Source organism: Sciurus carolinensis, chromosome 3, assembly GCF_902686445.1.
Source record: "Sciurus carolinensis chromosome 3, mSciCar1.2, whole genome shotgun sequence".
Taxonomy (NCBI): Eukaryota; Metazoa; Chordata; class Mammalia; order Rodentia; family Sciuridae; genus Sciurus; species Sciurus carolinensis.
The window spans coordinates 102,861,197-102,879,168 of record NC_062215.1 but is presented as its reverse complement, the minus strand read 5'-3'; the positions used below and the strand labels follow the sequence as shown (position 1 = coordinate 102,879,168).

Below are 17,972 nucleotides of genomic sequence, written 5' to 3'. Positions count from 1 at the left end.
AAATGTCAACAAGACAAAAGGGAGAGGTGAAGGACAAAGAAGAGGGAAGAATGAAAAGATGCCAAACAAGAAAGATTCAGTTGAATTTGAAATATTTATGAGAGTTCTTTATAAAAATATACAAATGAATTTTAAGACCCAGGTCCATGGGGAATTTTTTTAGGAAATGACAACCCCTGAAAAAAAATAGAAAACATAGCAAAAAATTAAGAGTTATTAAACACATTCCTTCATCATCTCAAATGCTAGGATCATTCCGTGGAGACTAATAAAAGAAGGAAAGCCATCACAATCATCAAAACTTATTAAAGGTAGTTCCAAAAGTGAAAATTGTAGACCAATGATAATGGGGAAAATCTTAAAGTGCTAATAAATCAAAATCTGCAGCACAAATGATACGTTTCAAACAACCAGGGCTCATGTGGGATTGCCAAAAAAGCTCCATATTCAGAAACTTAATAATTTAATAGCCCAAAAAGCAAAACCATGTGTTTATTTTATTAAATTTTAAAAGGCATGTGGTAAAATCCAATACCCATTATTTTTTAAATAAAATCTTAGTTTAACAAATAAGATGAATGAATATTTTCTTGATATGATTAAAAAATAAATCTTAAATCAAAGGCCAACTCATTCTCATTATGTAAGCTTTTTTTTTTTTTTACTTCCTTTTTTTTTTTTTTTTAACTGTACTGGAGGTTGAATCCAAGGCCTTGTACATGCTAGACAAGAGCTCTACCCCTGAAAGTAAGCTCCTGCTTCTTATTCAAGCCAGGGTTAAAACTAGGATGCCCCCTAATGTCATTTATTTAACATTTCCCTGGCTAAGTTTCTCAGTAATACTGAGAGTTTTAATTCTAAGAGTAACAATAAGAGATAAATGTTGGAAATAAAGAAATAAAGTCACTGCAGAATAAGTCATTTTGGATCTGGAAAAAACAAGAGCATTTAGCAGGGAGAAAAATCTGTTAATAGGTAGAATTCAATTACATGGCTTGTACACAATTCAAGAAAGTTCAAGAGAGGTACCATCTTCATAGATTATAGATTGCTTTTGCATGGAATAAGTATGACCTTAAAAGAGGGATACTATTTTAGTGCAGTGGTTTGGAATGTGACATCCTTTCAGAAGAATAAAAAATCTTTCTGAGGGAAGGAGCCTGCCAAGCAAAAATTCCTCACCATGTGTCTAACTTTTCCATTAATTCTACTGTAATGAGCTACTTGGGAACTAATTTTTTTCCAGTGTTTGGAAGGCAATACAATTTTAGGGCATAGATGTACTTTGGGGAGGTGAGGCCAGATTTAGCATCATAGTGCAGTACAATTCTTGTCAAGTGGTTGAATCAAGAGGCAGTCAGTTCTTCACTACAGCATAGACTCTTCTTCAATTCAGTCCATAGGCATCTTTGGCAGGAGAGTTCTGCAAAGTCTCATTTGCTACTTTTGCATGATAAATTTCTCAGTTGAAAATACCAGAACCTTACCATTGATATCCTGATATGAATAAGACTAGCGTAGTATTCCAAACTATGCCAAAAATCAAGCTATCAACTTTAGATTTTAATGAGAATGGTTTACATTTCAGAGGAAATCAAATATCCCATTTGAATGCAAATCAAAATGTACATTTTTTTTACATATGGTATTGTTGTTGTTATAATCTTGACATAATTTGCTATTTAAAACTGCTTCCATTGTTTAGAAAGCACACCTTTCACAGAATATTTGTATATGATTTTATGGTAATAAAACACATTTATGTTAAGTCAACTCCTAATTTCCATACTACCTACTTAAGTATTGATTTTTTGCTTTTCTTAGGTGAGATACTTGAGACTTACAAAAGGAATTTGCCCATGTTCTCAAAGTCTCAAAGTTAGTAGATGAAGAAATTAGTTCTCAAGCCTAGATTTGTTTATTTGACCTCATAAACAAAATTTATTATGCAAGTAAAATAATATAACTCTGTGTCATAAAATAAGATAAAAGCAAAAGAATAAAATTAAAAGGTAACATAATGATATTTTTGCATTAAATAGCCTCTAGTATAATACATTTAAATTTGGAGAATACTTTTTCTTTTGTACAGAAAACAAATTAATTGGTAAAATAGACCCACCCAAAATTCCAACAAAAATTTAACTGAAAATTCATATAAAACGTGACCATACTTATAACTATTAAACTTATCTAAGCATTCACTTTTCAGATACACAAATGCTCTGAAATTGTAATAATTGAAATTCACCTCTTTTTGTACTATAGGAGGCCCATAACTAATTGGTATGATTTCTAAATTATATATTTAAAATTACTGTTATTTCTGAGTCTTTTCACCATTGTCAATATAGAATGTATCTATTAAAATATGAATATAAATTTAAATACATCTTAAAATATCTGTAGATCAGTCACTGCTTTAAATTCTTTTAAAAAGCAAAACAAATAGTGATCACATCCAATTGTACTTTAGCAGATCTAACATTCCTGAGTAACATGTACTATTAATCATATGAGAAGAGCTAAGAAAAACTCACAAATATAAAAGGGCTTATTCTGAAGATTGCAAAAATTGAATTAAATTAAAGACATTCAAAAATAGCCCATTAATGTTTGAACTTATCCCAAGGCTGTCAATCCATTAACGAGGAAAAAAAAAAAAAAGTAATCACATCATACATGCAATTATAACCTTGAACAACTCCATCAAGGTTATGATTCAAATGAAGAAGAAAGAAGTCTTGTCAGGCCCAGGTATTTGGGCTCCAAATAATTTTATGACCCAATACAATGGTGTAGAGAATGATTTTTTTTTCCACCTATTTTCTCTTCTTTAACTGTTCTTCATTTCTGGAGCTTCAATTCTGCACCCTGTGGTATTAATTCTACTTGAGTCTGGGAGTTATTGTTAAATTTGAATCTAGAATGATACCTTACTTTTTCTCCTCTTTAGAAAATTTACCGTGAGGGTTGGGATGAAATGAAGATGAGCTGTGATGTGCGGTTGGATGCCATTCCTATCCAGGCTGCCAAAGCCTCCAGGGAGATTGCCAGTGATGTGAGTGTGGCCTTTTTTACCCTCTCAGTTATTAAGCAGGTGCCCAGGTGCATCAGAAAAGCATGCTGTGATCCATCTGCTTTGTTTTTCCATCCCCAGTATAAATATAAGCTTGACCATGAGAAGCAGAAGGGACACTACGTGGGCACCCTCACAGCCAGGGATGACAACAAGATCCGGTGGGCCCTCATAGCTGGCAAGCTTCAGAATGAAAGAGAGTACCGATTGCATTGGGCCAAATGGAAGACCAAGTTCCAAAGCCCTGCGGACATGCTCTCCATCTTGCATTCTAAGAAATGCCAGACTCTGGTCAGCGACATTGATTATCGCAATTACCTGCACCAGTGGACCTGCCTGCCTGACCAGAATGATGTGATTCAGGCCAAGAAAGCCTATGAACTACAAAGCGATGTGAGTGGGCTGCACTATACCATAAGCTCTTCTATCATTTTGATTCCTAGAGAGTTTATGACATTAAATCCTTTTCTTGTCATTTCATATCTCTATATGGCCAAGAAATTGATATTAGTTCAATTTTTTTAATATGGTATCAAAATCACTAAAGCCAGAAAAGATCTAGACTTTGTATCAAGACATAAATAGTAGTGTGAATGATCTGTTAACGTATCAGGTTAAAAAACAAAAACTGCTGTGAAAAGATATTATTTCTGTAGAATTTAGGCAGCAGTTAAGGTTTAGATCAAGGAAAATATTGGTAGCCCATAGACAGTATCTAGGCACAGATGTGTTTTTTTCAGTTGACACAGTTGTTGAGAAATTTCGAATTAAGTTGTCAAGGTTTTTAAATCAGGAAGTTTTTATGAAATCTAGAATTTACCATTTCTCCTGAAAATTCAGAAGCTGTAGCTCTAGATACGCATTAGCCTTTGGCAACAATACCTAGAACTGAATTGAAGTTCACTCATGTTAAACAGAAAAAATACCCTCAAGTTTGTCACACTACCTTACCTAATCAATTTTCTCCTATTACCTCCCTGGCTGCTTGAGTATGTCATCCTTGCCTTATAGAGTGTCTAAATTGTATTTCTTCATCAGGCTTGTGAATAGGCTAAACAGGACCAGGGGCATTGAATTCATTCTGGCCATGTTTTCACAGGCTGTTTACAAGGCTGACTTGGAATGGTTACGTGGAATTGGTTGGATGCCAAATGATTCTGTTTCTGTCAATCACGCCAAACATGCAGCTGATATCTTCAGCGAGGTATTTTAGAATGTTGCCATTCAATACATTTCCCAAGAGAAGGAACAAAAGTACATGAGCTAAAATTCAGTCACCGTAATCAGCAATTCTAACCATTTTTAAGTGCTGTAACTTAAGCCAGACATATTTTCCCAAAATAATCCTATAGAATTCCTAACACATTATAGGACCATATCCCCAATATAATATCCAGTACATTAATTGATGCTTGGAATTGTATAAAAGGAAAAATTCTTTGGTCAACTATAGAAATATACTGGGAGAAGTTTGACCACTTGAAAAAAAAATGGATTGAGTATTATGATACACATAACTATATGACTTTGGGAGTTAAGCATACTTGCTACTTTAAAACTTGTGGGAAGAGTAAGAAGTCAACTCATTTGTTTAAAAATAAAATGCTAAAAAGCAAACTAAATTGCCAAGAAGATGCCATTCATATATGGTACTCTGTGCCTCAGTAGAGGAGGGCCCTTAAATTTAGTTAATCCCAGTTCACCAAGACCAGGGACTATGACTAAGATTTTCTTCCCCCATAGAAAAAATATCGCACAAAAATAGAAACTCTCAACTTTACTCCTGTGGATGACAGAGTTGATTATGTGACAGCAAAACAAAGTGGTGAAATCCTCGATGATGTAAGTATATGGCTGTTCCTTTTGTTGTTCTTTTTAGATATACATGACTGTAGAGTGTATTTTGACATATTATACATACATGGAGTGTAACTTATTCTAATTAGGATCCCATGCATATGGTTTGCATGATGTGGAGTTTCACTGATGGTATACTCATATATGAACATAAGCAAGTTAGGTCTGATTCATTCTACTGTCTTTTCTATTCCCATCCCTCCTAAAATTATGCAACCATGTAGATGTCATTCCAAAGCTTTTCTGCCTCCTTACACTCAGTGTGAAATAACTGCCCAAGATACATATTTTAATTAACAAAATGATTGTTGCTAGCAATTGCTTGGATATCATAGTGCTTTCTTAATATCAAGTAACTTGTCCCTTTGCCTATAACTTTTAGATTAAATACCGGAAAGACTGGAATGCTACCAAGTCAAAGTACACCCTCACAGAAACCCCCCTGCTGCACACTGCCCAGGAGGCTGCTCGGATACTGGACCAGGTATGGATTTACCGTGATGCCTGGTACTTCAGACGGGGATTCAGAACTGTAAAGAAACCATAGGGAATTTGTGCACATGGCTCACCTCTGCCTTCCGACTCCTCATTTAACTGCAATTGTGACTCTCTGTCTTTTAGTACCTCTACAAGGAAGGCTGGGAGAAACAGAAAGCCACAGGTTACATTTTGCCTCCAGATGCGGTGCCATTTGTTCATGCCCATCACTCCAGTGATGTTCAGAGTGAGGTAATCAGTTATCTTGTTATAAGTGCACTTTGCAAAGCTGGGTGTCACCCATAAGGGATGTTTCATTTCAACCTGGTAGACCTGGGTGGGCTTGCTGAGAGCCGGAGTTTGTGTTTCTCTTTTGGTGTTTTCCTAAGGGTTTGGGCTGCTTCTCCCACCCACACTGTTTTTTTGTTTTTTCTTTTTCAAAAACTATTGTTTGAGTTTTAATTTTTCCTATATTCTCTGCCCTCTATAAAATCTCTAGGACTCCAGATAAAGATATTTTCAGAATTAAAGTGTATGATATTTTTCTTTTTAAAAAGCAATTTTTTCATATTTATTTCAGTGCTTTTGGTTATCTGTTCTAGAAGTAGGGAGTGTCAAATGGGAGGTTGAATTTGCAAATGTTCCCTAGAAGATCATCAAGCCCCCTCTGCCTCGTGTGCTTGTCAGCACTGATGGGATCTCTGTTCTTCCCAACAGCTGAAATACAAGGCTGAACATGTAAAGCAAAGAGGTCACTACGTTGGTGTTCCAACCATGAGAGATGATCCTAAACTGGTTTGGTTTGAGCATGCTGGCCAGATTCAGAATGACAGACTCTACAAAGAGGACTATCACAAGACAAAAGCCAAAATCAATATACCTGCTGACATGGTGTCAGTTGTGGCTGCCAAGCAGGGGCAGAACCTTGTCAGTGATATTGATTACCGTAATTACCTGCACCAATGGATATGTCATCCTGACCAAAATGATGTTATTCAGGCAAGGAAGGCCTATGACCTACAGAGTGATGTAAGTGATTTTTGTTTCTTCATTATCTAGAAATGTGTAGTACACTCTGAGAATGATAAGCAGCATTCCACAACCACCCATCTTTGAAGCTTTAAGTCATAAATACTTCGTTTATTCTCAGAAAGGAATCGAGGCCAGATATGAAGTAGAGAAAGATCAGGAGCAGTAGCTGATTGATAGTTTTGCCTAGTGACTAAACTTCTGAATAACTTTCAATTTTTTTATAAAAAAGCCTGCAATTCTATCCTTTCTGCCATCACCCAACTTCTTATTCACATTCTCATGGAGAATTATCATTGATTTAAAACAGTAATTGACCTGGGTGAGAATGGAGATTGGGTTGGGGTTTTGACAATATTAGGTGATCATATAGACAAGGACCTAGGGATGTCTCATTCCTGCTTGTTCCTTGAGGCCTTTATGAAGAGTTGCTTGTAAGGAATCAAAGCAAAAGAGAAACAGATTACTGGTTAAGCTGCAAATAGGCCCAGCATCCCTCACTCAAGCTTTGGAAAAACTTGGAACAGAGAATGTGACAGGTCACCTTTCACCAAAGCCTGAATTAAGATCTTTACCTGCCCCCAGCCATCTGGAACGGAGGAGCAGAAGCAAATTCATCACCTTAACTTGCTCTGGTACACAGAGTTGCTAATCTTCTCTGAGTCTTCTCATCATTACCAAAACAGAGACAGGAAGTCAAGCCTGCCTGCAGCATAGATGCTGAACTTGAACATCCCACCTCACTGTTCACTGCAGCAGAATGACTGTGGTGGAACTTTAATCAGAGTAGCAGCACCTCCTCATTTGGCTTGGGGTGGGCTGGGAGGATCCAGGAGCTGGGTGTGGGGAGAGTTGGTGGTGGTCGAGGAGACAGAGATAGGCTTGACTAGATTGGGAGAGATCCCTACCCCTTCCCTACAAAAACATTACCAATTACTTGTGTAGTTTCCTTCATTTAGTCTCAATACCCTGTGTACTTTTGCATAACTGAATGCACCAAGTCAATCTGGAAGTACCACTTTCTTGGTAAACCTTTTCTTATAGCCACCACTGAAAGTAATGCACCCCAACCCAACTTGAACAGCACTTAACCTTATATCTTAAAGCACCAAGCACAGTGCTTCATACATAGTCACAAACTTAAGAAATGTTGCTCAGGTGAAATCACTTTTAAATGAAGGAGATAAAAACCGCTAGAGAGAAATCTTTCTAAAGTTTCCAAAGGGGAGGGGAAAAAAAAAACCTGTTGGAATCTTCTGTCTATACTCCTGTGAGTCATTTTTCCTTCCATCATCTCTCTTCCTAATCTCAGAATATCTACAAAGCTGACCTGGAGTGGCTTCGCGGCATTGGCTGGATCCCCTTGGACTCTGTAGAACATGTGAGGGTGACAAAGAACCAAGAAATGGTGAATCAGGTATGCAAAGTCCCTTCCCTTTTGAACCTGATACCTGTTCTCCTTACCTGCCTTGTAGGGGTAGGTGCCCTGTGGTAGTAGACCTGTTTTCATTATGTCTATTGCTTTGCAGATAAAATATAAGAAAGATGCTCTTGACAACTATCCCAACTTTACAAGTGTGGTGGATCCTCCAGAGATTGTTTTGGCCAAGATTAACTCAGTCAATCAAAGTGATGTAAGTTTGCTCAGGATATACTGAAATACATAGTCAGAGGAGGTAATTGTCTATCATTGAATGAATTGGTTTAACTCTAAATGGTTGCTTTTAAAAAATGGAAGAGGGGTGAATTGTAAAATAATCTTTAGGGGAGATGTCTTAAAAGTCACTAGTGGATAGTATACTGTACCTACCACTTTTAGATATCTATATTCTCATCCAGAATATTCTTTTACATTAGTTAAAATGGACAGAAATTCGACCAGTTTTAATGTCTAAATGTAGATTGATTATTATGTTGCTAGATAGATCTTTTAAAAATTTAAATATACATGTATAGTAATCAAAATATTTTATTTTCTCTTCTTAGGTAAAATATAAAGAAACATTTAATAAAGCCAAGGGAAAGTATATATTTTCTCCAGATACACCATATATTTCCCACTCCAAAGACATGGGAAAGCTCTACAGTACTGTGAGTCCTATGTTGTAACTACTCAGATCCTGATTTCTAGGTTCTTGTCAGTATTTATTTTCTCAGCTGATTTTGTGAAGAGTTGAACTTATAGAGTGACCTACTATGTTCATTGCATTTCATCTTCTTTATTAGGAGTAGCATAATACTCAAAGTGAATAGCATGTATTTGGCTGGTAGTTTCTGAGCTCCTGTGATGTGCTGCTACTGCCTGGCTAGCACTCAATGAGATGAGCCCTTCATGAGCTCACACACATGAGAGGAACAGACACAACTAGATCAATAATAATGTAACAAGTGCTATAAGGGCTCCAGGAGTACAGACGGCAGAGCGAAAGAGGAGAGGCTTGTCTTTCTACAGCAGTCATGCAGAAGAATTTCCACTAACAAACGAAAGACTTGCCCTCCAAAATTCAAGTCAGCTAATTTAAAGGAGGAGGCGCGCGCGCAAGTGCGAGTGTGTGTGTGTCCAATAGGAAGCAGTCTTTGGTGATTTGCTGTATGGAAATTTCTCATCACTTTGTGTAAAACTTTAAATATGGTCAACTCTGTTATAAAACACCTCAAAAACTGTAGATTTAATTTGCAATAAATCAAATGACTGTCCTGTTCAAGGTAGGCACACTAATGGCTACAAATAAAAATTAAAGCCTTGCTTTGAACATTAATGTTTTACTTAACTTTACTAATTATTTTAGTGGAATCTGAAAGTAGTTAAATGTAACATTTTATTGACACATATTTCTTGGTTCTAGATTCTATATAAGGGGGCGTGGGAGGGAACCAAGGCTTATGGCTACACCCTGGATGAGCGCTACATTCCCATTGTTGGAGCCAAGCATGCTGACCTGGTGAACAGCGAGGTCAGTATGATCTTTGCCTCTGCTAGATTTGGAGGTCTTTGTTAAGGGGACAAAAGAGACAGGTTAGAAAACTACTCATTCTCAATGTTGAACCTCCTTCACAGCTGAAATACAAAGAGACATATGAGAAGCTGAAGGGTCACTACCTGGCTGGAAAAGACATCAGTGAGTTCCCTGGTGTGGTTCACTGTCTGGATTTCCAGCAGATGAGGAGTGCGGTAAGCCAGGGTCACCTTAGCTTGCCCTTGTGTCTGCCTGTTTATAGCCTACCCTGTAGCTGAGGGTTAACAAGGGGTGGAGTAGTGTGGGATCTTTCTTGGGACTTCCCATCTCCTTCCCTTCCCTTCTCTACTATGAAACACACATGGAGGGCTTTGCATGGGGAAAAAGAGAAAGCAACAGGATCTCTATTGACCTTGCATTGGAGAAGGATAGGAAACTTAAAAAGGAGAAGAAAATAATAAAAGATCACCTTTTAAACATTAGTCTATTCTAGAGAGTACTGACCCATAAGGAAATAAGACTCTACAGAGATTGATCTGAATCATTTGAGGTTTTCATTCTGTTTTCTAATTTTTGTCTTTAAAAATATTATTCTTTAGTTGAATTACAGAAGAGATTATGAGGACACAAAAGCTAATGTTCATATTCCCATTGACATGATGAATCACGTGCTGGCTAAAAGGTGCCAGTACATTCTGAGTGACCTGGAATATCGACACTACTTCCACCAGTGGACGTCTCTTCCGGAAGAACCCAATGTTATCCGTGTTCGAAATGCTCAGGAGATCTTAAGTGATGTATGATGTTCTCTCTGCGTCTTGACTTAGTTACAGTCTTCACCTTGTCCTGTGTTAGCTCTCCATGCTCCAATTACCCCTGTGTTTACAGACCCTGCGACTTTAAACAGAGTGGCATGAATAATACCACCTCTTGGTGTAAGAATCCCCTTTGAGCCTTAGGACACCTAGGTTAAATAGTTAATCTGTTCAAGACTGGAGTAAGACTTAGATGTTGCTGCCCCTGGGTTCTTTAGACTAGGGCATTAAAAATCTTCCATCTGGCAAGAGGCCTACCTAGTCTCCATTAAGCATAGCCAAGGGCCAATAGGAAAGTATCAGGATGCTCAATTTTAACTTCAGAACATATGTCACATTTCATTGTTCTTTCTTGCAGAATGTGTATAAAGATGACTTGAATTGGTTAAGAGGCATTGGTTGCTATGTTTGGGATACACCCCAGATCCTCCATGCCAAGAAGTCATACGACCTCCAAAGTCAGGTAATAAGCTGATCTTCCTAGAAGCACTGGCTCTCTATAGGCCATCGAAATCCATGGTAGTGTCAGTGGGCTGCTGGCCAGGCTGTGTCTATGCTCTGTAGGAAAAGTTTCTGGAACAGTGCATGATCTAAGGGAATCAAGCCTCCCCTTTCCCTAGTCCTAACTAAACCTCTCCTGGTGTCCTGTCTGGTGTTGGACCTTTTTGGTGTGAGTTTCTCCTAGAGTTAAAAGTCATGCAAATTTATAACAGAAAGTTATCTGGGAGGTTCTTCATCTTGAGCTACTCTGAGGCATCTGTACCTTGACCAGTTTAACTTCTAGAAAGTGGGAAACAAAAGCATACTTTGACCAGAGGAGGTTTATGTTAAAGGAAGAAATAAATTCTGGAACATTTTCTAGCATGTGGTTGGGTTCTGATAGGACAGGTCCAAAAGATGGTTGAATTGTGCCGCTGCTGTCAGGCTGGAGAATGGGCATGCAGAAGGCAACAAAATGAAAAGCGTCCCTGGTAAAGGTCCAAACCCCACTCTTGATCAAGGGAGATTTTCTTTTTTTTTTCTTTTTGGTTGCCATACAAAGTCTGCATAATTATAATACAATAGCCTGTTTCTTAAGACTAAAGCTGAAACCCAAAACTAAGTCAAGTCACATCTAAGTTGGCACAAACAGCTAAAGGTGATGAGAGGTGTGTGTCTTATCATTATGGGTGACTTTTGTTTTCCTTCACAGCTGCAATACACAGCAGCAGGTAAACAAAATCTACAAAACTACAACTTGGTCACAGATACTCCACTTTATGTGACTGCTCTCCAAAGTGGCATTAACGCCAGTGAGGTACGTCTTCCTTCTATTCTTCCAGGGACAAGGCATTTCTTGTCTTTACATATCTTCCCAACAATAGAATTGAGGAAGCAATTCTTTCTTTGTAGGTGAAATATAAAGAAAATTATCATCAGATTAAGGACAAATACACCACAATTCTGGAAACAGTGGATTATGACAGAACCAAGAACCTGAAGAGTCTTTATAGCAGTGTGAGTTGGCATTTTTTCCTCTTATATATGAGCCACCTTTTCCCTTTCAGAGATAATAAGAGAATAAATGGGGATAAGTATCCTGTCCCCTTAAAGGGTTTTGCAGTTTTTTCCTGGAACTTCAAATTTCTACTTTATCTCATAACATTCTTATCTGTATAATTAAATAAACCTCAATTTGGAGAGAAGTCCTGGGGGTTAGCAAGGAATTTCTGAGAAGGCCAGAAATGAGGCAAACCTGCTCTTGAGGAGCAGACCAGAATGCGTTGTCCCATAGTCACAAGATTTGTAACCCCTCCAGAACCTGTACAAGGAAGCCTGGGATAAAGTGAAAGCCACCAGCTACATCCTGCCAACCAGCACCTTGTCCTTGACACACGCCAAGAACCAGAAGCACCTGGCCAGTCATGTAAGTCAAGTACAAACACAACAGCCACACTCCGCCCTCCCCTGCTCTCCACATGGAGAATCCTCCAGACTGATTCAGAGGTTGCCCAGCAGTATCCTGGCACATCCACGGCAAATAATTCCAGAGTCTGTGCTCACCACTTCTTCTCAGGGCCCCGTGGTCCAGGGAGGATCACAAACACCAGCAAAGATCCTGAAGTGACCCTTTTAGGCTGTCTGTCTGCAGAGGACATGGATGGAAGGTCTCTGTTTTAGCCAGAAGTGAGGAGAAGAAGATATAGTAGACCAGTAAAATAGGCTCTTGTCAATTGAATTATGTAGACTTTGGGGCAAAAATAAACCAGTGATTATGATAGCTAGCTATCACATCAGCTCCAATAAACAGTCCAGGCCAGAGGGGCAGACTTTTCATTTGGAAAGAGGAGTTTTAGAGATAGAATTTACAAAGCCCCGTGGAGGCTTTTTGCTTTAGTCATGAAAACAGTAACAGAGGCAGGATTCTTGGCCATTTGTTTTTGGAACATGGTGGGGCATAGGGAAATTAATGCTTTAAAAAAGGATTCCAACCTTAGTTTATTAAAAGATGTTTTAAGAAAAAAAGAACTCTTTTGAATACTATCCTCTTTGTAGCTAAGGAATAGTTCAGATGTAAGGAAATGGAATGTTCTGTTCTAGGAAATTCTGGTGGAAATTTTGGTTGATCTCCAGTCAATGAAGGGCTTAGCTGGAATTCTAAAACAAAAGCTCCCAGACCCCTTTTCCCACTGAGATGCAGGTCTCTGGGTTCTAAGAGAGTTTTTATTTTATTACCATGTGCTAGGAATTTGGATCTTCATCTTTGCTTTACTGCTTAATTCACGTGATCATGGAGCATTAATTCATAGGCAACACAGTTTAAGAGCTAAAAGGTTTCCCTCAGAAGCTGTTTGCACTGTGCTTTTGAAAACCTTGTGGAAATTGAAATTTGATTGTGTATCTTAAGCATTGGGATTTTCAGTAATTAAAAACAAAGATAGAAATGTAGTTTAGTGGTAGAGTGCTTGCCTTACATGCTCAAGGCCCTGTGGTCCCTAGAACTATGAAACAGACAAACAGACAGGGATTCCCGAGCACAGTTTTAATCTTTTATTTACAGTAGTAAGAAGAAAAGCCATGATCACAAAAGAGATTATTTAAAAATCACATAATTAGAGGTTGGGGTTATAGCTCAGTGGTAGAATAGTTACCTAGCATGGGTTAAGGGCAAGCATTTGATCCCCAGCACTGCAAAAATAATAATAAATAAATAAAGTAATAGACTAAAAATCATGTAATCTTAAAAATGAGTTGGTTGTAGTAACAGCAAAACCTCCATTGGTATAGATGTTTTTTAAAATAGCTTAGTGGAAGAGTGTTTGCCTAGCATGCATGAGGTTCTGGGTTCAATCCCGAGCACCACAAGAAATGATAACAAACATAACTAAAATTTCATAGTGCTCTGCAATTTTTTTTTTTTTTCTGGTCTTTTTTTTTTTTTATTTTTTTTTATTTTTTTTTTACGTTTACATAGGGTAATGATGTTTATTATATTTTTCCCCTCCCCCCCACCCCTCCCACCCCTCCCACCCCTCCCACCCCTCTTTTCCCTCTACACAGTCCTTCTTTCCTTCATTCTTACTGCTCTCCTTAGCCTAACTCTAAACCTAACCCTAAACCTAATGCTAGCCCCTCCCACCCCCCATTATATGTCCTCATCCGCTTATCAGCGAGATCATTCGTCCTTTAGTTTTTTGAGATTGGCTTATCTCACTTAGCATGATATTCTCCAATTTCGACCATTTGCCTACAAATGCCATAATTTTATCATTCTTCATTGCGGAGTAATATTCCATTGTATAAATATGCCACAGTTTCTTTATCCATTCATCAACTGAAGGACATCTAGGTTGGTTCCACAATCTGGCTATGGTGAATTGAGCAGCAATGAACATTGATGTGGCTGTATCTCTGTAGTATGCTGATTTTAAGTCCTTTGGGTATAGGCCAAGGAGTGGGATAGCTGGGTCAAATGGTGTTTCCATTCCAAGCTTTCTGAGGAATCTCCACACTGCTTTCCAGAGTGGTTGCACTAATTTGCAACCCCACCAGCAATGTATGAGTGTTCCTTTTTCACCACATCCTCGCCAACACCTATTGTTGCTTGTATTCTTGATAATCGCCATTCTAATTGGGGTGAGATGAAATCTTAGGGTAGTTTTGATTTGCATTTCCCTTATTACTAGGGATGTTGAACATTTTTTCATATATCTGTTGATTACTTGTACATCTTCTTCTGTGAAGTGTCTGTTCATTCCTTAGCCCATTTGTTGATTGGATTATTTGTATTCTTCGTGTAGAGTTTTTTGAGTTCTTTATAGATTCTGGAAATTAGCGCTCTATCTGAGGTATGGTTGGCAAAGATATTCTCCCACTCTGTAGGCTCTCTCTTCACATTTCTGATAGTTTCCTTTGCTGAGAGAAAGCTTTTTAGTTTGAATCTATCCCAGTTGTTTATTCTTGCTTTTATTTCTTGTGCTATGGGAGTCCTGTTAAGGAAATCTGATCCTGAGCCAACAAGTTGAAGATTTGGACCTACTTTTTCTTCTATAAGATGCAGGGTCTCTGGTCTGATTCCGAGGTCCTTGATCCATTTTGAGTTGAGTTTTGTGTAGGGTGAGAGATAGGGGTTTAGTTTCATTCTATTGCATATAGTTTTCCAGTTTTCCCAGCACCATTTGTTGAAGAGGCTATCTTTTCTCCATTGCATATTGTTGGAACCTTTGTCTAGTATGAGAAAATTGTATTTATTTGGGTTTGTGTCCATGTCCTCTATTCTGTACCATTGATCTACCTGTCTATTTTGGTACCAATACCATGCCGTTTTTGTTACTATTGCTTTGTAGTAGAGTTGAAGATCTGGTATTGCAATACCCCCTGCTTCGCTCTTGCTACTGAGGATTGCTTTAGCTATTCTAGGTTTTTTATTCTTCCAGATGAATTTCATAATTGCTTGCTCTATTTCTGCAAGGTACATCATTGGGATTTTAATTGGAATTGCATTGAATCTGTATAGCACTTTAGGTAGTATAGCCATTTTGACGATATTAATTCTGCCTATCCAGGAACATGGGAGATCTTTCCATCTTCTAAGGTTTTCTTGAATTTCTTTCTTTAGTGTTCTGTAGTTCTCATTGTAGAGGTCTTTCACCTCTTTTGTGAGATTGATTCCCAAGTATTTTATTTTTTTCGATGCTATTGTGAATGGAGTAGTTTTCCTAATTTCTCTTTCTGAAGATTCATCACTTATGTATAAAAATGCATTGGATTTATGAGCATTGATCTTGTAACCTGCTACTTTACTGAATTCACTTATGAGTTCTAAAAGTTTTCTGGTGGAATTTCCAGGTTCCTCTAAATATATAATCATGTCATCAGCGAACAGGGATAGTTTGAGTTCTTCTTTTCCTATTCGTATCCCTTTAATTTCTTTGGTTTGTCTGATTGCTCTGGCTAGAGTCTCAAGGACGATGTTGAATAGAAGCGGTGAAAGAGGGCATCCCTGCCTTGTTCCAGTTTTTAGGGGGAACGCTTTCAGTTTTTCACCATTTAGAATGATATTAGCCATGGGCTTAGCATAGATTGCCTTTATAATGTTTAGGAATGTTCCCACTACCCCAATTTTTTCTAGTGTTTTGAGCATGAAGGGATGCTGTATTTTATCAAATGCTTTTTCTGCATCTATTGAAATAATCATGTGATTCTTAACTTTAAGTCTGTTGATATGGTGAATGACATTTATTGATTTCCGAATGTTGAACCAACCTTGCATCCCTGGGATAAAACCCACTTGATCGTGGTGCACTATCTTTTTAATATATATTTGTATGCGATTTGCTAAAATTTTGTTGAGAATTTTTGCATCGATGTTCATTAAGGATATTGGTCTGAAATTTTCTTTCCTTGATGTGTCTCTGTCTGGTTTAGGTATCAGGGTGATATTGGCTTCATAGAACGAGTTTGGTAGGGTTCCCTCCTCTTCTATTTCATGGAATAGTTTGAGGAGTATTGGAATGAGCTCTTCTTTAAAGGTTTTATAGAACTCGGCTGAGAACCCATCTGGTCCTGGACTTTTCTTTGTTGGTAGGCTTTTGATGACCTCTTCTATTTCATTGCTTGAAATTGGTTTATTTAAGTTGTGTATGTCCTCCTCGTTCAGTTTAGGTAGTTCATATGTCTCTAGAAATTTGTTGATGTCTTCAAGGTTTTCTGTTTTGTTGGAGTATAGATTTTCGAAATAGCTTCTAATTATGTTTTGTATTTCACTCGTGTCTGTTGTGATGTTTCCTTGTTCATTCCGAATTTTAGTAATTTGAGTTTTCTCCCTTTTTCTCTTTGTTAGTGTGGCTAAGGGTTTATCAATTTTATTTATTTTTTCAAAGAACCAACTATTTATTTTATTAATTTTTCCGATTGTTTCTTTGTTTCGATTTCGTTGATTTCGGCTCTGATTTTAACTATTTCCTGTCTTCTACTACTTTTGGTATTGGTCTGCTCTTCTTTTTCTAGTGCTTTGAGCTGTAGTGTTAACTCGTTTATTTGTTGATTTCTACTTCTTTTTTTGAATGCACCCCATGAAATAAATCTTCCTCTAAGTACTGCTTTCATAGTGTCCCAGAGATTTTGATATGATGTGTCTTTGTTCTCGTTTACTTCTAAGAATTTTTTAATTTCCCTCCTGATGTCTTCTGTTATCCATTCATCATATAATAGTGTATTATTTAGTCTCCAGGTATTGGAGAAGTTTCTGTTTTTTATTCTGTCATTTATTTCTAATTTCAATCCATTATGATCTGATAGAGTACAAGGTAGTATCTCTATCTTCTTGTATTTACTAACAGTAGCTTTGTGGCATAAAATATGGTCTATTTTAGAGAAGGATCCATGTGCTGCTGAGAAGAAAGTGTATTCGTTCTTTGTTGGATGGTATATTCTATATATGTCCGTTAAGTCTAAATTGCTGATTGTGTTGTTGAGATCTATAGTTTCTTTATTCAATTTTTGTTTGGACGATCTATCCAGTGGTGAGAGAGGTGTGTTAAAATCGCCTAGTATTATTGTGTTGTGGTCTATTTGATTTCTGGAATTGAGAAGGATTTGTTTGACGTACGTGGATGAGCCAATGTTCGGGGCATAGATATTTATGATTGTTATGTCTTGCTGATTTATGCTTCCCTTAAGCAGCATGTAGTGTCCTTCTTTATCCCTTCTGACTAGTTTTGGTTTGAAGTCCACATTATCTGAGATGAGGATGGATACTCCAGCTTTTTTGCTGTGTCCGTGTGCATGGTATGTTTTTCCCCATCCTTTCACCTTTAGTCTATGGGTGTCTCTTTCTATGAGATGTGTCTCTTGCAGGCAGCATATTGTTGGATTTTCTTTTTAATCCAATCTGCCAGTCTGTGTCTTTTGATTGATGAATTCAGGCCATTAACATTCAGGGTTATTATTGTGATATGATTTGTATTCCCAGTCAATTGACTCATATTTGTTTTTGACATGATTCGGTTTCTCCTTTATTTGGCTATTCCTTTAGGCTAGCGCCTCCTGTTGCTGATTTGCATCGTTGTTTTTCATCTCTTCCTCATGGAATATTTTGCTGAGAATGTTCTGTAATGCTGGCTTTCTTTTTGTAAATTCCTTTAGCTTTTGTTTATCATGGAAGGATCTTATTTCATCGTCAAATTTGAAGGTAAGTTTTGCTGGGTATAAGATTCTTGGTTGGCATCCATTTCTTTCAGGGCTTGGTATATGTTGTTCCAGGCCCTTCTAGCTTTT

At 37.6% G+C, this 17,972-nt stretch overlaps 1 protein-coding gene across 1 annotated transcript in view; it reads left to right on the top strand.

Moving 5' to 3' along the window:
• Nucleotides 1-17,972, top strand: part of Neb (nebulin) — a 207,364-nt gene that overhangs the window by 124,594 nt on the left and 64,798 nt on the right. The window contains 17 exon segments of the mRNA XM_047543863.1: nucleotides 2,957-3,061; nucleotides 3,161-3,472; nucleotides 4,179-4,283; nucleotides 4,823-4,921; nucleotides 5,319-5,420; nucleotides 5,558-5,665; nucleotides 6,131-6,442; nucleotides 7,755-7,859; nucleotides 7,972-8,076; nucleotides 8,429-8,533; nucleotides 9,289-9,396; nucleotides 9,501-9,614; nucleotides 9,999-10,196; nucleotides 10,573-10,677; nucleotides 11,407-11,511; nucleotides 11,607-11,711; nucleotides 12,013-12,120. Of these exon segments, the coding sequence (XP_047399819.1) occupies nucleotides 2,957-3,061; nucleotides 3,161-3,472; nucleotides 4,179-4,283; nucleotides 4,823-4,921; nucleotides 5,319-5,420; nucleotides 5,558-5,665; nucleotides 6,131-6,442; nucleotides 7,755-7,859; nucleotides 7,972-8,076; nucleotides 8,429-8,533; nucleotides 9,289-9,396; nucleotides 9,501-9,614; nucleotides 9,999-10,196; nucleotides 10,573-10,677; nucleotides 11,407-11,511; nucleotides 11,607-11,711; nucleotides 12,013-12,120 (2,301 nt within the window).